The following is a 25807-nucleotide window of genomic DNA, read 5'->3' as shown; positions in this document are numbered from 1 at the left end:
TATTTTTAGACCTAACCATACAGCTGAAAAATGTTGTTAAAATAAATCTACATTTGTTTAGCCTGAAGAAAGCGATGGTTAGAAAGGCTATAGATCAGATGTTTCTGCGGAGGATTGTGACAGCACACTATGTAGTTGACCGCATTGCATAAAATTGATTTAATTCTGTTATATTTAGCCAACTAATATAGAATTTTCTTATGCATTTAGCAGAAAGATAACGAATATGTAAAGAGTGTTCTGAATAAAAATTGCTTGCTATTTGGTTGCGATGCTGTCCATTATCTCTTACCAAATAGTAGTTTTAGTGCTTCTAAGTTTTATTGTTCTTAGCCTACTCTGCTGGGAAAACAGACAATCTATTTGGGTTTTTGAAAAGATCATGGCACCAGCAAATGGATTAAACTGTGACAAAATTTTGCTTAACCTGACGAGCGGAACTTGGGTTGTCGATAAACACAATAAGTCACGGGACTTGTTTTTTAATGAAATTTTGCTAAATTACCGGAGAAGGCGAGGTATTTTGCAAGAACCTGTACGAATGGACGGTTTTTGTGGATACAAGCAGTAAGTTAATCTGGACTCACTTTTTTCTGGCACAAGATTGCCGTCTTACTATAAAATTGTTTTTCCATAAGAGTGCGCTGTGGCGCTTAAATGTGTAAAATAAAGTAGAATAGCAATTCTTATGCATCATTACTTTCTTTCGTTTCGGTAAAGCTTATGTTTATGAATGCTAATGTTTTTATGATGACAACGCATTAACCTTAATTTTAGAATGTCAGGTACGCCCTTGTTTCAACAGCTTAAGTGAAAATTATCTGACGTATTAATACTGGTTGAATTGTTTACAATTATGTTTGGATGAATGTCATAAGCCACCACATTTCCTGAAACAAAATTTCCCGTAAAAGGTAGTTCCCATATAGGCATATAGGATGTCCGGAAATAGGCCGGATACTTTTAACTTTCAGACAATATAAAAATATTGTAAACATTTGTCAACGTTCGGGATTTCCAGTTTCCTGGTTAATGTGTTTCAAATGAATGTTATTCGTAATTATTATGGACGCAGCTGTTTTGAAATGTTTTTTATACCATCTGAAACAGCCTGTTCTCAGAATATATCCGACGTAGCCTATATATTGTGGGCTTAACTAAACATTTAGATTTTTGCTTGACTATACCGCAATACACCAGGGTATACCTTGGTCTTGGCACTTTGCACAAGTGTCGATGGCTTAAGAAGCACTTTTATTCTTTGTGTTGTTTACTTTGACGTATTGCACACATATCATTACTTTTTTATACCAGTCTCTCAAAGAAACCAGTGAACAGCACTTGGAAAGACGTTGGAAGCTTGTGTGACGCGTATAGCAGCAAACCATGCTGCAGCAACCAGCAAGGAGGTGTCTGCGTGTCAACCAGCGAAAAGTTTGAATGCAAATGCAAGAGGTAGGTTGATTATGCCCCTGTAGTCATTTCGTATTCCGACAACAAATAATAAAATAAGTGCTGGTCGGTCAATTTGGTTTCGTAATGAATAAAATCATATAGTTAGGCAAGTTCATAAAAGAGGAGTTGACCGGATTTGCAATGATCGTGATTGAGTTGACCTGGCCTGGAAACTTGTACCGTGCTCTTGTTATTCCTGTACAATAATATCAAACACCAATCCCGACTGAATTAGTAATAGTTTTGGTGTATCAACATGTTTAATAGTTTCATGTTTTTACAAACTGCTTTCGTGCGGAGTAAAGTTACATCTGAGTAACGCGACAAGCATGTGCATTGTGCAGACGAAACAAAACAGGCTAAAGCCAGAGTATATCCAGACTTATAATTCTACTTTTAAGTATTAATAAGTAATCAGTTTTATAAATATAGTTCAAAAAACCTAACTTAATAGAAACGTGCAGTATTTGCATCTACAGTATACCCTGACTACAGCTTTTTGATTCGTATAGCATGTATTTTGCTTTTCTGAATACGACGTACCAGGTCTTTTTACATTTCAAACCAATAAACGATAGTTTGCGAAAGGGCCTTACGTATTCAACTTTATTGGCAATAATTGCCAGGGAAACGTCCTCCACGAAACTATAATACACGGTCGGTTGATTCCAAGTTGTGTTCACTTTGCTTGTATTTTGCTAAAACGAAATGTTAACATAAATTAAATAATTAATTCAACAAAATCAATTTAAAAAATGTTTTAAATTTTTGATCAGTTGCATCGATATGCGAGTTTACAAGCACGCAGAATTATCTGCTTGGGAATTGGATGACCCCCGATGCTGGTGGAGGAATTACAGCGCCATAGAAGCTTGTCACGTGATAGAGCAGTCTCCGTTCAATGACATTTATTACGTTGGAGATTCATTCATGCGTAACATGTTTATGACAACGCTCATGCTGTTAGTTGCTGATCCTGTGCGTGGAGCGTGGCCGAAGAAGATGACGGAGGAGGCAAAGCATCTCTGCATGTCATGCCAGATGTATAAGTTACCTATTTGCAGGAAAATCATAAGTGACATGAACGATGTTGCCGATCCAGGATCGCTGTGTGGAGGAAAATCACCGAGTTTTAATCTTAAAGTGTTGACATATTATAGCAATGATTACAAAGACGAATTTATCAATTTAGTAAACACACTCGCTGGCAAGAATGGGACCTTAATCATGTTAGGTGTTGGTTATCACATGAGTTGCCTAGCAAAGCCGGTGATTGATAACTTTCTAAATCCGGCTTTAAGTGCCATTGGTCATTACTACACTTCGAATAAACTTACTGGACCTCGTTGGCCACGAATATTTTTCGTTCTTCCGATGCCAACCGGGCTTTTGAAACCTCCTCAACATTTGGGCATGCAAAATGATGTGAAGATGGGACAGTTTGCGATCGAGATCACAAAATATTGCAAAGAACACGACATACCTGTTTTCGATTTTCGTGCGCTTGGTAAGCACGTTCATAGCTTTGATGGAACTCATTATGGCTTGGGGGTGAATCTCATGAAAATTCAAATCTTAATAAATTATCTCGATTCACTGTAAATTCAAATCTTGAGCCAGAATACTTCATTGGTTTATTGACGATTAGAAAATACTTGTCTGTCTTTTGCACACAATTGAAGCACAATTAAAACCTGTCGAAGGTCTTTCTAAAAATGTTTTGCAGCAAATGCTATTACACTGAAATAAAATTTCTTTACTTGTTTCAAGTATTGTGCAAACCAGCGTGGTCCAACTGCAGGCCCGCGGGCCAAAGTGATAACTGATAGTGCATGCATGCCCGCCAACTGATAGTCAGCTTTGATAGTCGCTATTGTCAAGGAAGAACCTCGACCGCAGATGTCACATTGATCAGCATTTAATAGCTACATTTTGAACTATTCTAATTTCAGTTCTAATATCAATGTCAAATTGTTTTTCAGTTCTAATTTAAAAACATTGGCCCGCAAGATAAAAAAATTTCCTGATTTTGGCCCGCGATGAAAAGAAATTGGACCACGCTGGTGTAGACTGTAGAGTGTTTTGATTCCGTATTCTCATTTTGGCATTCTCAGGGTAAATTGCTTGGTTTAGTTGAACAGATTAATTTTAACCAAACCTTTCCTTTTAAAATAAATTCAACTTCAACTTATAAAGCGTCGCCTCTAGGCAGACGGACTGTGCAGAAACCTGCTCTACTTGAATTGGTTTTGTGACATAATTACAAATCGTTAGTACAAATGACCATGCTTGAAACTAAATCGGTCAGTTGACACTAAAAACTATCTCTGCAGTTTATGCTGAACAAAATATAACAAACTTTGATGTAGGCTTTTGTATAATTTTTTCCCAATAAATATTTTTAGACCTAGCCATACAGCTGAAAAATGTTGTTAAAATAAATCTACATTTGTTTAGCCTGAAGAAAGCGATGGTTAGAAAGGCTATAGATCAGATGTTTCTGCGGAGGATTGTGACAGCACACTATGTAGTTGACCGCATTGCATAAAATTGATTTAATTCTGTTATATTTAGCCAACTAATATAGAATTTTCTTATGCATTTAGCAGAAAGATAACGAATATGTAAAGAGTGTTCTGAATAAAAATTGCTTGCTATTTGGTTGCGATGCTGTCCATTATTTCTTACCAAATAGTAGTTTTAGTGCTTCTAAGTTTTATTGTTCTTAGCCTACTCTGCTGGGAAAACAGACAATCTATTTGGGTTTTTGAAAAGATCATGGCACCAGCAAATGGATTAAACTGTGACAACATTTTGCTTAACCTGACGAGCGGAACTTGGGTTGTCGATAAACACAATAAGTCACGGGACTTGTTTTTTAATGACATTTTGCTAAATTACCGGAGAAGGCGAGGTATTTTGCAAGAACCTGTACGAATGGACGGTTTTTGTGGATACAAGCAGTAAGTTAATCTGGACTCACTTTTTTCTGGCACAAGATTGCCGTCTTACTATAAAATTGTTTTTCCATAAGAGTGCGCTGTGGCGCTTAAATGTGTAAAATAAAGTAGAATAGCAATTCTTATGCATCATTACTTTCTTTCGTTTCGGTAAAGCTTATGTTTATGAATGCTAATGTTTTTATGATGACAACGCATTAACCTTAGTTTTAGAATGTCAGGTACGCCCTTGTTGCAACAGCTTAAGTGAAAATTATCTGACGTATTAATACTGGTTGAATTGTTTACAATTATGTTCAGATGAATGTCATAAGCCACCACATTTCCTGAAACAAAATTTCCCGTAAAAGGTAGTTCCCATATAGGATGTCCGGAAATAGGCCGGATACTTTTAACTTTCAGACAATATAAAAATATTGTAAACATTTGTCAACGTTCGGGATTTCCAGTTTCCTGGTTAATGTGTTTCAAATGAATGTTATTCGTAATTATTATGGACGCAGCTGTTTTGAAATGTTTTTTATACCATCTGAAACAGCCTGTTCTCAGAATATATCCGACGTAGCCTATATATTGTGGGCTTAACTAAACATTTAGATTTTTGCTTGACTATACCGCAATACACCAGGGTATACCTTGGTCTTAGATCTCTGTACAAGTGTCGATGGTTTAAGAAGCACTTTTATTCTTTGTGTTGTTTACTTTGACGTATTGCACACATATCATTACTTTTTTATACCAGTCTCTCAAAGAAACCAGTGAACAGCACTTGGAAAGACGTTGGAAGCTTGTGTGACGCGTATAGCAGCAAACCATGCTGCAGCAACCAGCAAGGAGGTGTCTGCGTGTCAACCAGCGAAAAGTTTGAATGCAAATGCAAGAGGTAGGTTGATTATGCCCCTGTAGTCATTTCGTATTCCGACAAAAAATAATAAAATAAGTGCTGGTCGGTCAATTTGGTTTCGTAATGAATAAAATCATATAGTTAGGCAAGTTCATAAAAGAGGAGTTGACCGGATTTGCAATGATCGTGATTGAGTTGACCTGGCCTGGAAACTTGTACCGTTCTCTTGTTATTCCTGTACAATAATATCAAACACAAATCACAACTGAATGAGTAATAGTTTTGGGGTATCAACATGTTTAATAGTTTCATGTTTCTACAAACTGCTTTCGTGCGGAGTAAAGTTACATCTGGGTAACGCGACAAGCATGTGCATTGTGCAGACGAAACAAAACAGGCTAAAGCCAGAGTATATCCAGACTTATAATTCTACTTTTAAGTATTAATAAGTAATAAGTTTTATAAATATAGTTTAAAAAACCTAACTTAATAGAAACGTGCAGTATTTGCATCTACAGTATACCCTGACTACAGCTTTTTGCTTCGTATAGCATGTATTTTGATTTTCTGAAAACGACGTACCAGGTCTTTTTACATTTCAAACCAATAAACGATAGTTTGCGAAAGGGCCTTACGTCTTCAGCTTTATTGGCAATAATTGCCAGGGAAACGTCCTCCACGAAACTATAATACACGGTCGGTTGATTCCAAGTTGTGTTCACTTTGCTTGTATTTTGCTAAAACGAAATGTTAACATAAATTAAATAATTAATTCAACAAAATCAATTTAAAAAATGTTTTAAATTTTTGATCAGTTGCATCGATATGCGAGTTTACAAGCACGCAGAATTATCTTCTTGGGAATTGGATGACCCCCGATGCTGGTGGAGGAATTACAGCGCCATAGAAGCTTGTCACGTCATAGAGCAGTCTCCGTTCAATGACATTTATTACGTTGGAGATTCATTCATGCGTAACATGTTTATGACAATGCTCATGCTGTTAGCTGGTGATCCTGTGCGTGGATCATGGCCGAAACAGATGACGGAAAAAGAAAAAGATCTTTGTATGTCTGGTCAGATGTACTTCTGGAAGGCATGCAGGAATATCATAAGTGACATGAATGATGCTGCCGATCCAGGATCGCTGTGTGGAGGAAGATATCCTAGATTTAGTTTTAAAATAAAAAAGTACTTTAACGTCAAGTCAAAAGATGAATTTCTTGATTTGGCCCAAAGACTGGCTGGCAAAAAGGGATCTTTAATTGTCCTAGGTGTTGGTTTTCACATGAGTTGCCTTGCAAATCAGGTGATCGATCATTTTCTAAATCCGGCTTTAAGTGTCATTGGTCATTACTACACTTCGAATAAACTTTCTGGACCTCGTTGGCCACGAATATTTTTCGTTATTCCGATGCCAACTGGGCTTTTGAAACCTCTTCAGTTCCTGAGTTTGCAAAATGATGTGAAGATAGGAAAGTTTGCGATTGAGATCACAAAGTATTGCAAAGATCGCGACATACCTGTTTTCGATTTTCGCGCGCTTGGCAAGCACGTTCATAGCTTTGATGGAACTCATTATGGGTTGGGGGTGAATCTCATGAAAAACCAAATCTTGTTAAATTATCTCGATTCACTGTAAATTCAAGTCTTGAGCCAGAATACTTCCTTGGTTTATTTACGATTAGAAAATGCTTGTTTATCTTTTGCACACAATTGAAGCACAATTAAAACCTGACGAAGTTCTTTCTAAAACATTTTGCAGCAAATGTTATCATTAGGGCAAGTTTTTGCAACTTTTGCATCTTTTTTTACAGTTTCTGGCAGCTTCCTAAATGCTCGGTATGCATGTTGCAATACTGCAGTATGATGTTTTAAGCTGTTTGTAAGAATTTTATATTGCAACTTTTTTCTATTTTTCATGCAGCTTTTTACTGCAACTTTTATTAAGTATTGTGCAAAATGTAAAGGAGTGATTTAAAAAACATGTGATGAAATTTTTTCTAGTATGTTTCTATTCTCTTTGCTTGGCATAACAAAGAGATATGTGTTGGATTAGCTGTATCTCAATGTTATGTATGACGCAACACTTGTATTGCAAGCTAGAAGTTTATCAACCCCAGCCAAGCACGACAGTGCCCAAACAAAATTAGAAGTGGAAGTATGACTTGGCTTTAGGCCAAGCCCGCACAAATGGAAACAGGTTGTGTCTAGTCTTTCGAGTTCAATTTTTGTTGAGATAGCTTAGTTAGTTGCAGACTTAGGGGGTTTGGGGTGTGGTATTTGACTTGTTTTGGGGGGAGGGATGGGTTAACGCTTTGCTGTTTGGCTTTTTGCGAAACATTATTTCCGCATTGCGTTATTTTCTTGCTGCGTACCGGAAAAATGCTATTTTTGGCGGTCTCGCCAGGCCGTCCGTGAAATGGGAAAGTACAGCGATATGCTGTCATGTAGATTTCAAACCTGTAGATATAAAACATAAAAATGTATGCATGATCGATTGTATAGCGAAGAAAGAAACGGAACAAGCAGACACCCTGCAAATCTTAAACTGTTGGGTTATACAACGGATCCTTTCGAGTATCTCATACCCTAATGCTCTCAAAAACCTGTGCATAAATGCAACTTTTTACTGCAACTTTTGTTAAAATTGAGTGCAACTTTCTCACGTTTTTAGTGCAACAAAAACTTGCCCTAGTTATCACATTGAAAGAAAATTTCTTTACCTGTTTCAAGTATTGTGTAGAGTGTTTTGATTCCGTATTCTCATTTTAGCGTTTACAGTGTAATTTGCTTTGTTTAGTTGAACAGATTAATTTTAACCTAACCTTTCCTTTTAAACTAAATTCAACTTCAATTTATAAAGCGTGACTCCGTCGCCTCGAGGCAGACGGACTTTGCAGAAACCTGCTCTACTTGAATCGGTTTTACTACATAATTACAAATTTTTAGTAATTATCATTACAGTACAAGGCTAGATTAGATGTGTCTGTAGAGGATTAATGTGATAACGCAGTATGTAGTTGACCGCATTGCATAAAATAGATTTAATTCTATTGTATTTAGCCAACTAATATAGAAGTTGCTTATGTATTTAGCAGAAAGTCAACGAAGATGTAAAGATTGTTCTAAATAAAAATCGTTTGCTGTTTGGTTGCAACGCTGTCCATTGCCTCTTACCAAACAGTACTTGCAGTGCTGCTGAGTTTTACAGTAATTAGCCTACTCTACTGGGCAAACAGGCAATCTATTTCGGCTTTTGAAAAGATCATGGCACCAGCAGATGGATTAAAATTAAACTGCGACAACATTTTGCTTAACCTGACGAGCGGAACTTGGGTTGTAAATAAACACAATAAGTCACGGGACTTGTTTTTTAATGACATTTTGCTAGATTACCGAAAAAGACGAAGGTGATAATGAACTTACAGCATATAAGGTTCAACACATTTACACGATTATAACTGAAAAGCAATAAGTTAAAAGATAAGCAGCGGGTATATTTAACAAGAACAAACAATAAATTATAAAGAATCGACTATGAATAAGATACGTTGTATAGATGTGTTATACGAAAACACAATAGCAGCTTATGAACGTACTTTTACGAGTTATTGCATATATACCCTCAATTCCTTACATAAAAGGTTTTAATTATTTTTTCAAAGGTCGCAGACAGATAAATAAATGAAATAAATATAGCATCAAAAATAACAGAACAATTTTACTGCATCACAATGAACAACAACAAAGATACACGACCTCAAATGAAATGCGGCATAAAATATCCAATAAGAGGAATCGTCCCTTTTTACTTAGTAGCTTTGTTTTGTTGCGCTGATGAGCATATCACTGATGTGTCTCGATATTACTCGGCTGAAAATAACACACGAACACTGAGAACCTTCAGTTTCTGGAATTGACCACTTTTTCGAGTGCTGTCTTCTTAAACACTTTCTGGCTTTTCTTTGAGATATCTGTTGGGTAAGTATACAGTACCAATAGTTAAAATTGCAAAAGTACATAAGAAAAAAAGAAAGTTTAAAATTGTGAACGAGACAACTGCCATTGAAAGAATTTATGTAATATTCCAGCTTCCACTGAATGCCGCAGCTATAGCGAAGAGACCGATTTTCAAAGTATTTACTTTTTGACGTACGTTCTAATTCTGTCTCAGCAAACATTATAACAAAGCTTTCAATCGAAAATAATTTCTTGAACTCATCTATGCTGAGGTTTAGAAATATGAGGGGATTTTATATTTATAAAGCAGCGAGCTCATACTCACCCTCATTCGTTTGTTATCACTGTCGCGACCTTTTGTTCCTGTGAGAGTGTCTAATAAGTTTCCTACGTCTTTTTTCAATTCCTGCAAAAAAACTTTTTGCCTCCAAAGGTTAAGCTTGTTTTGCGAGTTTTTCCGATGCCGTTCCTGTAAAATATGGTGTTTTACTTATATATTGTGTATAACATATCGTTGACCTCTTTTTGTATGTGCATCGTCGTATATTGTAGTTTGCCCTTTCGGTTTATTTACTTAGGACAAATAATCGGTTACTTACCTCCTCTAAAAGGGGTCTATTGCGGCGCTGTTTACTTTGAAAAAAGCATCCGTTCTGAAAAATGAAACGCTTACTTGACATTCTCACGCAATCGTCTCATTATACCTCAATCAAATATCGCCGATGACTATTGCATGACAAGTATACAAAATCTGATAAATGTAGTTATCGGTTATACTTGCCTCTGGTAGAGTGAGGTTTTCCAACCATAGGGAGAGTTGGAACATATCAAGTAACAGCGCGCACTTGGGCTCTTCAGACTCGACCTCAGGCCTCCATATTTTGTTTAATTTACTGGCACACTTCTCGGAACAGGGTAAAATCTAAAAAACAAACATGAAAATAAGTTTTGTAAATCTTTGAGCTCTTAAATTTGAAATATTTTTTTGAATTATAATTGCTCTGTTCTTTTTTTTTAAATTCCGCTTAGTTCCTGCAATCGATCGATGTTCAATCATATATACTCAATACAGCTTAAATACACATGATTATTTATCGCTCAAAACCAAATATTTTCTTCTAGCATCCAGATTTTTTTCTAATTAACCCACCTCTTTACTTGGGCATTTTTTCTCCCAACGTGTCAACTTACAGGTCTTGATAAAACTTTTTCGAAATCTTCTTATATTTTGAATTGGAATTTCAAAGATATGTTGGCGATATGATCTTCTTCTGGACCTGGATTCGGCTGGGCACAAGAATGTGGAGAAATTAATCACAACCAGGACTAAAATCATTGTCTTTCTCATTTTCTCTTCGAAGACTTTGCAAGAGTAGGACGATATGTACTGAGATCAGTGTATGGTGTTGGTTGGTAGGAACGTGCGTCTTTTATAAGAATGCATTGTTGTTTACGAATCACGATTTGGTTGTTAAATTTTACTCCAAGCAAGAGATATATAACATAACAGAAATACAGAAATTTTCCGCTGTTTTACAACTTTCTTTAAAGCACATTTGAGCTTATCCATCTGACTTTCAGTCATTTTCTTTTTCGGTTTTGAATAAAATCAATTTCGTGTTTTTCCGACAATAAATAAATTTTGAGCATTATTAAGTATAAATAATTTGTAACGTAAAAACCTATACTATACATCAGCGACGTATTTATTTGCCAAAAATTTATTTATACACTTTTTGTGTTGTGTTGTGTGTATGACCGCACCGTTGCAACAATCGCCAATATAATTTTACAATCTATTATACCGTTCCAAAATTACCTGTTCCGGCGAAACGCAAATAAAATTTTCCATTATTTTGAAATCGCGTCCGACGGGAAAACCCCACTCTATCAAATACGTCGATTTCCTTTGTCTCTTGCTAGGTTTTATTTTTTGAAGGACAATAAGTTTCGGTCGAATTGCAACAAAATCGTTTAGAGGAAATCTATATACGCCTATGTGACAATTGTTATTGGAAGGAAACAGGAAAGGATTATGCGATGTATTTAAACACTTTGTTTTAGCTTAAAATGTGTCCAAATATTTATTTTTTACAACCGTATACATTGGCCGCACACATAGCTGCATACGTCACAATGTCAACATAGTTTGGGATACCATATCATATAACGACGAAGGTTGGAAACAGTTAAAGTATGAAAGAATGCGGCTTAGATAATTGTAAACGCATTGCGTACTATCCATTCATAACACGTCAAACGTTATATACAAAACGATCTTATCCAAATGTTCATTTGCCCATAATAAACCTTTCGTCTTTTTGACATTATTCGACGTCACGTGTGTTGACATCAGAAGAATTTGTATAGAATATAATACATTTAAGCGCAAGCTTAAAATAGTGTCATTATAGCCCAATAGTCACACTATATACGCTTATTTTTCCTATACTTCAATCTGTCTGACTGCAAATACAGAATTATTTCGTTCTACGATGGTTTAGTTTTTAGAAACAACTTCATCAACATGGGGGTAGGACACATTCCCGTTGCAAGAAGTTTGTCTTGGGCGGTTTAGTAAATAAGAAGATATGGGACAAATCAAACAAAATTTAAACATCACCCATAAAAATCAGTCACTTTTGTGTTTCTCGCCGATACGGGTCTTGCAAGCATACATTTGGGCTGATTTTTTTTTTTTGCAGAAAGCAAGAAAACAATGTAGCGAATCGGCTGAGCATTTTTTGTATGATTTACTGCAACTTAAAACAGATAGATGAAATATTTACTGAAATATTTGTATATTTAGTCTCGCAAAAGTGGAAAGCAGGCTTTTTCTCATCACTACAATATACCAAAAAGATGAAATGTTTGTAGTAAACACGGAGCCCTTGCCTACCATCAGCAGGTATTTTGCGATGACGCGAAATGAGCTAAGTTTATCGGATTTAGATCTGTACGGATATCAAAATCTATCATTTTTATTCCCACAAATCCGAATCTTTTTGGCACACCATTTGCACACGCTGTGTGAGAAGCGACATCGTAAATGCTCATAACTTAATTTTTTATATTTATTTTTTCAAAGATCCCTTTCATAAAATATACATTGTATTCTTTGTTAATCGAATTAATTTGACAAGTGCATGGATTATGTCGAGTAATGCAAAGATTGCACCTCTGTTTATGTTTACGTGACAATGTGTATGTAAATCTGAAATCCAAATCTGTTTTGAAAGCGATGACAAACCAGCATAAATACGACAAGCAAATAAATACAGCAATACATTCATGTGTAGATAAAGCCACAGCAATTGAATAAATATTTAAGTAAGCAAAACATAAACTTATAAATACAAACTTACACTTTTGAGCAAACAATTACGTAAAATAAATATCAAAACATCATCATAGCTCTTCTGTCGTCAATATTATTTCGTTGAGAGTCGTTTCGGAAAGAACTTATGAAAATGGCGGGGTATGTCTCCTGAGAATATTGAGCAAGGCAAATTTTCTCGGTTGTCATGTGTCTCGAAATTTAATTTCAAAACTTTCTGACTTCCTTCGCAACGTAATCTTCCGATTCTCCGGTGATCTTTACCAATTTCTTCTTCAACATTTTTCTTGCTTTAATGCGCGGATTCTTGTACCTTCGGTTAACTTTCATTTCCTGTTTAGTTGGTCAGATTATACCCGCCATAATATTACTCATAGTTCGAGATATTATTATGAAATTTGGATACAAGCAAGGGCTTGTATAGGGACGTAGCGTAGATATTTACTGTCAGTCTATAGCTTATACACAGTACGATTTAACTTATATTTAGCTTCAGTTTCTACTGGTCTGTCCGAACCGAACCATATATCACTGCCATTCGACGACAAATTAAAATATACATATAGCTGGATTCCAACACATATCTACAATCTATATATATATCACTATTCAATTTGAAATGGTTGTACTTTTTTGGGTAGAAGAGTTTGCAGTAAGTCCAAAAAAAAACTTCTCCAGGTTTTGAAGAGAAGCCTTGTCAATTTTACAAGGTTGGCATCTAACTTCCTGTTCAAGATATACCAGAAAATAGCAATATATTAATCGGAAAAATGAAGATTTGAATATTGCTGTTAATTGCAAGCTGCACGTTTATGTATAATTTCAAACATATTTTCTAAACTGGATTGTTATCTGGATTTTTGTTACTTTACCTGTTTACTGCAGTGTAATTCCGAATGGTGTTTGAAGCATCGTATTCCAGCAGTCACCTATAAAAACATGGTTTGGTATTACAAGAGTTTTATTAGGTTAGTACATTGTTACACATTACAATCTTAGGGTCGTCGGTAAATTATGTTATGTAAATTTATACCTTGCATTTTTAATGAGTTTTTCTAACGTTAATACTGCAATAAAAGTATATAAAGTGATAAAAAAATCATGCTGTAATATATAGAACTATGGTATATACCAGAGTTTCCCAACCGGTGAGGAATTTCATGGTTGCAAGGGAGGAATTTCCACTTTATATTTGAGCGTAGAATCACACCTATACTTTGATATTGTTTCACTAACTGTTTATATTTACATTCCATTAAGTGTTTACGCAACACCCATATTGTCCAACATTGTTATCTCATAAATATTTTGACAGCTGATCTCGTAATCTTGCATCAAGTGCACGTGCAATGAAGCACATATGCTAGCAAGCACATTTATTTTATCTGTTTTGTGTTATGGGGGGAAAGAAAAGTTCAAAAGTGGGCAAAGAAGGGAATGTAACAAAAAGGTTGGGATCCACTGGTATATAGTATAAGCCACCATTGTGAAATATATTTTCCTACAGTTATCTACACATTATATAGCAAACATAGCAAACATGGCAAACATAGCAAACATGATTGTCTGTCTAAGATTGTGAGCAAAATCATACATTGTTATGCAGAAGATAGTTAAACCATAATCCCAAACGGTATGTGTCAATCAGCAAAAGGCCAGGTTTACTCAACAGTCTTTTAAAGATAGCTCTCTTGTTACTTTTCAGTAAAACACGCCGCCTTAAAAACTGTCGAGATTTTTCAACTCTTTGTTGGAAAGAAGTACTTGCTGTAAATACATATGCAGTGAATTAACGATAACAGTCAAAACATTTCATTTCTACAACAGCTTTACAGCTTGAAACAAATATTACATGAAATTATATATAAGCAGACTTTTGTTGCAAAGCTGGCAAAAGACAGTCAGCTTTGTTTTACATTCTAAAACTAATTGCTAACTATACCATAAATGCCTATTTTCAGATATTTAAGATTACCCCTGAAACAATCATTAGCAGAACCAAATACTTCGTTAAGATAAATGGGTGGAAATAAAACCTACTTTTCTGTTGAAGTTAGAGCAATCGAAGCTGTGACTATTTTCGCTTTTCACCAATTTTGCTTCAAATTTTCCAGTCCTCTTCTCAATTAATTGCTTTCCATCTTCTTCCCAGCGTCGGTTTTGATGACAACAACGCAAGAATTATCCCTAGAACAAGAACTGTAAAAATTTTTATCTGATTGGTTGAATGTTTCTTGTAACATGCGAGTGCACTCTTCTCGAATTTCTTAATATTATTACGGCTCTTTAAATCAGTTTGGTTGTAATGATACTATACAAACTGATTTATTATATATATATAAATTGGAGAATATTTACTTTTATTTTTCCCACTTCATTTTTAATTAAAAAAAAACACGAAATCGGTGATTTCAGTGGAACGGATAAATATTACGTTGGCTACTTTCGCTTGCAATCGGTCTGTTGTCCAGTGTTGGATGGAATGTGATATTTACATATTCGTTCTATAATGACGTTTACCTTTCACAGGTATGCAATTCCGCGAAAACGTCACTGAGATTGTTCTGTTTTAGCAAGCGATGAACTGATATATACAGTAATTATTTAACAAATGCTTGTTAGTGAATAACTGTCTAACTGACAATAACTAATAAACTTTCACTAACTTTAACTAATTTACAATTATAGCTAATTTTTCCAACTGCAAAATAGGTGATTAAGTTTAAAGTAAAAATCTAGAGGAAAAAGAATATGCGAATATATTCAACGTTTTTAGAAACTCAATATCTCGGTTTCTTTTAACGACTTGTAAATATGAGAAGGTATTTTTTTTGTTTATTTAGTTCGAAATAAAAGATGAAATTTTAAATAATCATCCGTTTTGATTGTTATTTTTAGAAAATTTGTCATGAAACCGAGATAGGAATTACATTTGTATTCCGTGGTGGTGGAAAATTTGTTTATATCAAAATAGAAATTAATTTCAGTTTGATATCTTATTTCTTGACGGCCGGATCTACGCAACATAAATGAACAACGTAATTCTACAAACAATAGGTGGCTTTCTCAGCCGCTTTCGTCATCCACAATACACTTTCAGTTTTTATCAAGCACTTGCAGAAAGATTTGTGTCTATTTCATCTGAAGTAATTTTACCTTTAAAGCATTAATTTTTGATGAAGCAAACAAAAAACCAAGCCGCTGATAACTTAAAGTGTCTTTACCGAAGATGCTGTGTCTCCATGGCAAGCTGCATGGTCTGCAGCACCGATTAAATATAACTTCTTCTTCGTGTAAACGATGATAGATGTTAATTAATAAATTAATAATAATAATAATTAATAATAGATGCTGTTCGACTACCCCCGGACCAGATGTTGGGAAGCCGCTGGGTTGTGCTTGCATCCAAAACTCGCATGCCATGCATTGAGTAGGAATTTGGTAGATAGAACAGTCGGATATATTATGGGTTGCGGTTTTCTCTTCCGCGCCATACTCAAAAGTTTCTCCTTCGCGAGCTTTTGATGAATGACTTCGTTTCTTTGGTATGCAAAATTTTTGAAAATCTGCTAAAACTCATTATTGAAAAGGTTTTAGACTATGTCATTGTTATTACCATATATATATATATACTTAGAACTTCATTAAATCTCTAACTAGTCCTACGTACGAAAGGTAATATGGAAATCTACAAATCAATATTTTATTATTTGCGTTTCATCGCAAATAACGCATCATTGGTCGTTTTGTTGTTTGTCAAATACGATTTTAACTGTTACACACGACCTACTTTCTGTTGCTTTCATATATGTGGACTTAATTCTGCCTTTTCTGTGGGAATACTGTATACGTAATCATTTCACGCATCAACTGAAATCAGCCATTTACACGTGTTGTATTCAAATGAATTGTATATAACACAACAGAATAGTAATTTATACCCACAAACAAACAAACAGACAAACAAATAAATAAACAAAGCAAATCTATAAAAACACTGTATTATGACAGATAACTATAATTTAATACAGTAAATTTATTGTTTAAGACACAGATATATAGTTGTCCTTATAAGTTATTTGTATCAAAATATCACAGTACACAGACAAATTAATGATATGAAATGAAGACAAGTATACAACGCTCTTGAGTACACAATAAATAGCATTTAAAAGTAAGAATACAGTTGAATGTCGGTTGAAACATCAGACAAAGCCAACAAGACTTGGGCTTTCATTTTTATCCAAACTAGTGCTTTTTGTGCTGTCTCTGTTTGCCAAGCAATTTGTCAAAATGAAGAAGTATCGCTCCTGTGAATACCACGCAAGGAAACTTTGCTTTTCGGTTCATTTTAAATTTCAACATTTTTTTAACTTTTTTCCTCGACAACTTTAACGACTTCATTAAAAACCTTTCGATTTGATTTTTGAGGTTGTTCTAAAAACCAAGTAATTTTTATAAGTTGGCTTTTGTTCAGTATAAAATAAATTAATCTTCAGCTTTTAGTACCTTTCCGGGTAGAAGAGTATGCCACAGATCTTGAGTGAACTTTTTCAAATTTTGAATAAAAACTTGGTCGATTTTACATGGCTGGCATGTAGTTTCCTGTTGAAAGACATTAACAAATTTTAAATCAAAACTACAGACAATCTAATTTTTTAACCGCAAGAATGTTGTACACATGAATGTTGAACAAATCTAATTATTTATACGTGCGTGTTATCACAACTGGAATAATATTACCTGCTTGCATTTGCAAACTGATTCTGAAGTTGGGTGGAAGCAATGCGTATCAACCATCTCCTGTAAAATAATACGTATAAAATAAGAGTGTTCCAAAATCTTTTCGAAATGAAATAATTCAACAATTCTATAAAGCTTACCAGATTAAAACCAAGGTAATACTAAAACGACCCCTTGTCAAAAAATTAAGTCAGCAAAATATTAAGTACGTTATATTATAATTAAGTATATAATTGCGCGTATTGATGCTGCACTTTTGCTGGTATAGTGCATTTATCCATATGCATTTATACGAGCAAAAATCAAACAAGCAAGTTTATAGCAAAATCAACGACTATAGGAATTAGATCAACTACCATAGAAACAAAATTAAACCCTTTTAAAATTTGAATTAAATCATAGTAAAGATTTGAACTTATTCTAAAAATATGTTTTAATCCTACATTGGCTTTGATTCGGTTTTGGAGATAAATAAACCAAGATTCCAAGCGAATAATGTCAATGAGAATGACTCCAGAGTTTCCTAACTTTCCTTCAATCATACTAGTCTTATTTTTCTTCAACCATACGCGTGACTTCAGAAACGTCTTCGATTTTTTCATGTTTTTATTGCACTGCAACAAGAACAACCAGAAAGGTAAGCATTGAAGTCAGTAATTTACGTTTAGCTCGATTGTGTAAGTCGCTGTTTCTACAAATCTACAACTCCAGAATGTATATATAATTCACAAACAAGTTCGAAGCCGTTACAGCAAATTGCCTGCAGAAATATATACTTACTTTTGTATGCGAACAATGAAAAAAATATTCGTCTTTGTGTTTGTTATATTTTTTTTGAAATATTTCAATATTTTCCTCCAAAGTAAAATTTTTAAATAAATTTTGCAAACATGGTTTGTTTTGCTTCTTTGCACTTGAAAAATTTGACGCCAACAACAGAACAGCTGCTAATACACAACAAACTTCAAAGATCTTCATCATTTATAGGTCTATATCACAATTGCAAATTGCAATTGCCTTTTTAACCTTCGGTTCTATACGTTTATGCTTTCTTGGTTGTTACAAGAATATCATTATAATGAAAGCGTCCGGTAGCGTGGTTTTATACACAAGCTTTGCTTTCTATTTCGTTCTTCACGTTATACCTTCTGCGAATCTATCCGCCAATGTAAATTTTGTTAAAAAAGGTTGAATAGATTCCTGTCGGCTCTTTCAATTGTAGGTGAACTTACGTCTTTAATTTACCAAATAATTCTGTCATTGGCCAAATTTTAAAAATTTTCCATACGGAAGTGTGTTATAGTGTGCTAACGAAGCGTGTGCTAAAAATAGGTTACAATACATTATTATAGGTATATGGTTTCCACAGCAAGTGAACTTATGTTTTTCAATAAACAAAATTATTTCGTATTTAGAAATATCTTCAAAATAAATACCTGGCCCATAAACTGATTATTTCAATTGCAATAGAATATTTAGGTTTTGGTTGCCATTTGCCTTCAGTATATCAATATAGCTTCTGAGCACGATGCCGTAATAACGCCAAGATTGCCACCATTGACTTATTGTCCTGCCGCGATGAATTGTGAAGGGATTCGTTATTTACATATCTTTTATTAACCTTTCAAAGATTCCCAATTTCGGGGAAACCTCTGACGTTGACGTCTTTTAACGCTTACGCCGTACTGCGTGATGCGTGATGTTCCGCCATCACCATAAGTACTAGTGTACCGGGATATTATATTGGTAATGAGCTGTATGAACATATCAGACTGAGACAGGCAAGAGCTTAAAATAGAAGATACACGACATATACAAATATATTTCACGTTATATGGAAACTGAAATATTGGTTGTTGCTCAGCACCTTATACAGACAGAAAGGGTTTCTTCTTTCAACTTATTTATTTATTTGTCTGAATGTTTCCTTTTTTAAAATTGCCTGTTCTAATTTTATATTTGGAAAAGTCATCATGCAATCAGGATGTGATTGTTTTCTATTTCCGTGAATGCGGAAAATTTATTTTTATCAAAATAGAAATTAATTTCAGTTTAATATTTTATTTCTTGACGGCCGGATCTACGCAACATGAATGAACAGCATAATTCTACAAACAACCAGCTTCCTATTTCATGGCCATACTCATACCTCTCATGTAGGCCTATATGGTTATATGCATAAATATGGAATCAAAATCGTCAATAGGCATTCAAAATTTGACAAAATAATATCCTCTGGAACAATTAAAATACATAAAAAACATATATTTTATAGGTATATGTGGCAAGTTTTTAATTGAGTTGATGGTTCCAAAACTTGCAAACTACTAAAAAACATCTTTTTCCAATGAACGGAATACTTTGGTGTTTCTCGTATATTATAGAACGCTTGTAGTCGGAAGTATTCATAGGGAAGAGCAACCGATTAACATTTAATTAACTTAGATTAAAATTAACTAAAAATTCGAAGAAAGAAAAAATAACGAAAGCATCGAGTATGTGCTTTACAATACATGTTTATAGGCATTCACTTTATTCAAATGCAGTAGCTTGGCTATAGGACATAGGCCTACTTATTTCCAATCGAGTAACCGAACCAAAACCATAATGACCACACCTGGACCGCAATTCTTTCTTTCTACTTTTCCCGGTTACAGAATTTGTCACGATATCGATTTTAAACACCTGGTGGGAAATCCCCATTTCAGTCTCGACACGCAAGTCAACTTATTACAAATCTAAACGAATATCTCGTGTTTTAGATTCATAAAATTTTACATTTTGATGGAATTACTGATCTGTTTATGTAGATCTGTAGGTATTTTTGGAAAAAGCTGGGATTTCCTTGTCTCTACCAAACAAATAATTTTTGTCAATCGGATGTTTGCTTAATTTTTGTATAAATTTAGGTTGATATAGTTAACAAATATTTATCAATCTTAATAAATTTGGATTACCCAAGATCAACTAATACATTCTGCAGTCGTTTTTGCTTGTATTCTTGAATCGATGAAAGTGTTAGATCGTCAGTTATTATAGGGTCCACAATGTTTAGATAATAACCTAACCATTTGGTGATCAACATATTTTAGAGCGATTAAGGATGTAACGTGCACTAAATCAATTTTTTTCCATCGTTGACTTCTATTTATAAACTTGTCATGTTTCTAAAAGGTAAAATTGATACCGGAAAAAGGCATAGCAACATTATCTTTTATAGGTATATAAGTTTGACGTAGACTACATTACACAACCAAGTGACGCTGCACGACTTCAACTAAACTTTACGCCCACTATATTATGTATACTTTATAAGAAATATTTTATTTACGCGTCGAACAAAAAATAGAAATCCATATATGCACAATACATTAGCAAAATATGATTCTTAATAAATATAAAAATGTATTTAACTAAATTGTTGGCATGGACAAATAGCTAATACGTCGGGCAATATTTACGCAAAGATTTTGTCACCAAAAAAGTGTTTTTGTCAAAATACAAATTTGGATGGTCACTACTGAGCGCGGGCGTATGTGTATGAATAAGTTAATTGCAGTATAAAACAATTGTAGCATAGCGACGTAACATAACGATAACGTAAATACCATTTATGTTATAAATATTTGATAAATAATATGAACAATAAAGAAAAATATCAAGGAATACACAATAAAAGGTTTTATCAGCAGGAATTCTTCTTCCTTTTACATTCTTCCATGGTGTTTTTCAGTAACGTTGCAAAATATTTATTTATTTCTTCGGAAAATATTACACAAGGTAGTTTTTGTCTGAAACGCGGCAAGTTCTTCTTCATGTATTTTGTTTTCTTTATCATGTCCATTTTCACTTCAATTTTCTGTAAATTAATGGCAAGTCATAACATTACACTGTTAGTTTTCAATTTAGAGTATGATCTTAAATCGTGTTTTACAAAGACGATTCCAATTAATCGCAGCACACAAAAAGCTTCAAAACGTTTTAATGCCAAAAAGCGGATTCGTAAATATTTCTGAGCAATGTAATTTACTTAATTATCACAACTTCATCCTTTACCTTTTCCCATGAGTCTTTATTATTGTCTGGGTTAATTCCCGCGAGGCGGCTGGCTAATTTCAAACTTTCACTTTGAAGATTTTGCAATAATGCCTGATCCACAATAACTTTACCTGGACAGTGCGACCCCATTGTTTTCTGACAAAATTAATAGTTTAGATGCAATGTAATAAAAAACTGAACCAGTAAAGCTACAGAAAAAAATTAAAACTGACCTTAATATAATTACTAAAACACAAACTATACTTCCGAAGTTTGCATATGTTTAAATTCTTTACAATTACAGTGTTGTAATAATAATACATAATAATAATAATGCCTAATACCTGGCTTTTACGACGTTTCTTACAATCAACCGTGGTATTTTGCTGCAAAATAAAACGATCTATTAGTCGGAATAATTCAAAGCAAATAATTTTAAAAAATAAAACGTACACACAAAAAAAAGTTGAAAGTTATCGCAAAGTATTAAGTACACACACTATAAATGGTATAAGCATTAAAAGTACGCATTGGACGCAGTAATCATTCCTACCATCATTGCTTTGGCCCACTGAGATAGCTTGTATGCTTGTACCAAAAATAGAGCCCTGCTTCCATGTTTATTCTGTAACGTTTTCATAGGTGTTTTTTGGTCCTTGTTCTTCTTAATCTGCCATACTTTCATTAATGTTTTTCGAGAAGGTTTGTAACGCTTCAAGCCTTTTCCCTAATAAATAAAAATGATTGTAAAAATATCAGATTAATGCAAAAGGATACATTATAGCATACGACAATATCTGAAGATCATTATTATATTGCACCTTGCAATCAAATCGAAGTGCGGATTGGTTGTCTTCTGTGCTGTTGCTGTCTTTGTTAAAAGCCTGTCTAATGTCATCAAGATCATTTTCTAAGAGTGCTGGCAGTTTAAAACTCTTATAATCCTTTTTGCTGTTTTTATTTTTATTTCTATGCTTTTTACTTGATGCAAATGTTGAAAGACAGAATGCAAAGAGGAATACCAAGAAAATATATCTTCTGAATCTCATTTTCGTATTAATCGTTTCTTTGACAGCGAAAAGATATTTACTGTTTCAATGTATACGATAGATGTAATTGCAATCACTATATGATGATGGGGTACTGTTGTGCTCTCGACTTATATACAACCATTTGTTTAACAAAAAAACGTTTGATGGAAATTTTACTTGCTGTTTTCTTTCTTTTTCAAGGAAACGCTTGTTTGCATACCGCGGCGACGTTTCATTTTCTGCCAGCACGTGATGAAGTATTGCTGATAGGACGTCATATCTCTTTCTTTTCACGCAGACATTTCCGAATACATCCCGAAACAAACAATTTCCTTCCGAAATCTTTATACCCGTTAATAACTTCATTTATTTAACGAACCTTTTCGTTTCGCCGATCTTCAAAAATCAAAAAAGAGTTTCTGGTTGTGACGTATATTTAGACGATTACGTCAGCTGCATCATATCAGAACAATATTTGTTAAGTTTGTTTGAGCATTTGTTATTTAAACTACATTTTATATCGTCACTTGCTTCAAAAACAAACATTTGTTAGATCTTATTTAGTAGACCTTCAAATAGATTAATTTACTTCTACTAAACAATTAAAACAATTGACATTTTTAACCAAGCAGTTTTTTTTTTTAGGAATGAAAAATTGGTAAAACTTTGTCTTGTAACTTTACAATAAATATATTTTTGTGGACGAAAAAGTGTCATAGTTTACAGCGAAAACCATAGTGGTTACCAAACCAAACCATATTTAGCTCAGAGAAGGAATGCAAAATGTATATATTTAAATCGTCAATTCAGCAAGCTATATTTGATAGGAAATTAAACAGAATGAATTTAAATCAAGTAACTTAAACGTTTATCAATTTTTGAAATATAAACTGAAAATGAATTGAAAACTGCAAATAATCTTTCTTCAACTCATAACACTAACGTTATCGGTTGCTTTTAGTATCAAAATAATATAACGATAAGATTCATCATGTATTCTGTATAACTGCGAGAAATTTGTGCAATATTGACGCATGATGCATTGCAATAACAACAGAAACGGGCAAATTATCCCATAGTTAATAAATTTTGATATTTGAGCAATTGTATTTTTGGCAAAAAGTTGTAGAAGCGAAAAATGTAAATTGGCCAAACTTAATTTATTTTCTAAACTGTTTACTTTATTACAAAATATAAATACATGTAACGAAACGTAAAGCTGAAGCTCACAATAAACACATACAGTAAAAATACAAAAAAAAAACAGCCCGAAAGAGCAAGTGCTATATAGTATATAGAATATACTGTCCATCCCATAGTTATGAGTGAGAATCTTATATTTGACCTGATCACCGGCATAAGTAGGCTTTTTTACGTTATAATGCGGTCGATAACTCTGTATACTAAGTGCGACACCGTGCTTTCATGCCCTGTTGCGCTGTGTATTGTATTTCTATGTTTGAATAAGGTTTTCACAATAAATTTTGTTATTCAGTAGCCTACGCGCGGTGATTTTACCAGCAAGACACTCTGTTGGCACCCAGCCAACCAACAACTTTTGGGGTTAATTAACGATAGCCTACATGCCAAGTGCCGACTGCTATGTAGTAAGTGTGGAAATAACAAGGTGATATAATTAAAATTTAGTAAGGAATAACTCTTTATGTAAGGTTTTTCATAACGAAGCGGACTTAATTACAACAGGGTTACGAGTGTACCTTGAAATGTAGCCTGTATAATAAAAAGTTTTTGCGGACTTTACGGTGTCATTTATCCGTCATAAATCTCACTGCCGTGCAAGCTGTTTGTTGGCGCCTGTATTTCTGAGTATATTATATGAACAATATTTGAACAAAATCCTCTAATTTTATGCATGTTGGCTATGAGGCTAAATCTTTAGCTTGCAATTTCTTGACGAAAATGGTGACATTGGCTATAAACAATTTCTTTTTTTTTCTTTTCGTTTTCTTTGCAATAACCTAACCTTGAGATTTTACGAACCTATCAAACTTTTTCGAGACACCGAGATAACCTTCTAAAACCTTGAGGCTTTTCCATGAAAACGCTTAACATTTGTAAAAGATTCAAACTGTAACTAACAAACTTGTAACTTGAGTCACGTCGAGTCAATTTAAGCTGTATTTCGAACCAAGTCAAGTCGGTTTCAATGCTGACTGGATTCAAGTCAAGTCAAATTTGTCAATGCCTTTAATTCCTGAGATCATACTGCTACAAAGTCATCGATGTCTACAAATTAGTCTGGTTGATGCTGTCTACAGCAAGTAGTAAATGTTCAGGAAAATATCCGTTTTTGTTATCTAAACTGGTCTTTCTTGCCGTTACAGTTGTCATGACGTGACTCGAGTAATGTTAGAATTTGAATCCAGTCAAGTCGAGTCATAAAAAATGTGACTCTAGTCTACGGTTGCCATACGTCAGGACTTTCCCTGACATGTCAGGGAATTTAGTGTTCAAGTCTGCGTCAGGGAGAAATGCTAAAATGTGCTTAAAAGTCCAGGATTTTTAAAAATTGTATTTTAGTCCAAGTTTTTCTAGGTTGTCATTTTTTTTCCAACTTTTTCTAGGTCGCGAACATTCTCAGCTTCTCAAAGCTGTCTGCTTTAAATCTGCCTGCAACTCGTTTATGACGTAAGTTGTTTACTACCTTTTAAGATAACATTTAAGATTTTTAAGAAAGAAAAAGATGACCATTGAGACAATGAAAGAAGTTTTAACACTTCAGTGCAACTTCAAAAGCATGTTTTGTGGGGATTTTTATGTGTTTTGAAGTCCAACAAGAGCTTGTTCAAAAAATCAGATCTTTGGATACGTACGATTGGTATGAGGGGGAGCAGAGTGTGGGTTATAAACTGCTATACTTTCATTACTAATAATTATCTTGGATTGTATTTTGTAAAAATTCTGTGCTAGTTTTCGTTTTCATAAATGTTACTGTTTAGAAGATAACTTGCATTCGTGTATTGCAATGCAACAATTATTTGCTGTTTTGGTATTGTTTCGTGTATAATATACACGAAATACTGTATATATCCTTCTTTCACAAAAAAGCAATGTACTTTGGTAATATTCTAAAGTTGGTCAATGCAACTGAGGTAAACTTGTCAGGAACTGCTCATTATCAAATATGGTAACCCTACTCTAGTCGTTATAACGCTAAAGTGATCAGGCTTCTATGTTGGTAATGAAATGACTAATGTCGCTGAGCTTAGAGTAAAAAAATCATGTACAAATTTGTTTGTATGAGATGTCTATGACATTCGACTATTGTCACCACGAAGGCCAAACAATTGCCTATCGTACAGCCATTATCTTCATCGTGTTGTGCACGTTTACAAATTCACATGTGTCTGGTGTTGTTTACTAGGCTAGCCTGTTGCGAAGGATTGCTTGATGTTTGAGTTACTGTAATGCTGACT

At 34.1% G+C, this 25807-nt stretch overlaps 2 protein-coding genes across 2 annotated transcripts; both read left to right on the top strand.

The window, feature by feature from the left end:
* Window positions 1–121: 121 nt before the first annotated feature.
* Window positions 122–3928, top strand: LOC143464587 (uncharacterized). Its single transcript, XM_076962447.1, has 3 exons — window positions 122–567; window positions 1315–1455; window positions 2232–3928. The coding sequence occupies exons 1-3, from the start codon at window positions 272–274 to the stop codon at window positions 3055–3057; spliced, it is 1263 nt and encodes a 420-aa protein (XP_076818562.1). The 5' UTR covers window positions 122–271; the 3' UTR covers window positions 3058–3928.
* Window positions 3929–4046: 118 nt separating this feature from the next.
* Window positions 4047–7529, top strand: LOC143464586 (uncharacterized). The gene is made up of 3 exons (XM_076962446.1): window positions 4047–4418; window positions 5158–5298; window positions 6075–7529. The coding sequence occupies exons 1-3, from the start codon at window positions 4123–4125 to the stop codon at window positions 6898–6900; spliced, it is 1263 nt and encodes a 420-aa protein (XP_076818561.1). The 5' UTR covers window positions 4047–4122; the 3' UTR covers window positions 6901–7529.
* Window positions 7530–25807: the final 18278 nt, after the last annotated feature.

Source organism: Clavelina lepadiformis, chromosome 7 (assembly GCF_947623445.1).
Source record: "Clavelina lepadiformis chromosome 7, kaClaLepa1.1, whole genome shotgun sequence".
Classification (NCBI taxonomy): Eukaryota; Metazoa; Chordata; class Ascidiacea; order Aplousobranchia; family Clavelinidae; genus Clavelina; species Clavelina lepadiformis.
Note: the sequence above shows the minus strand (reverse complement) of the source record. Positions and strands in the feature narration are given on the sequence as shown.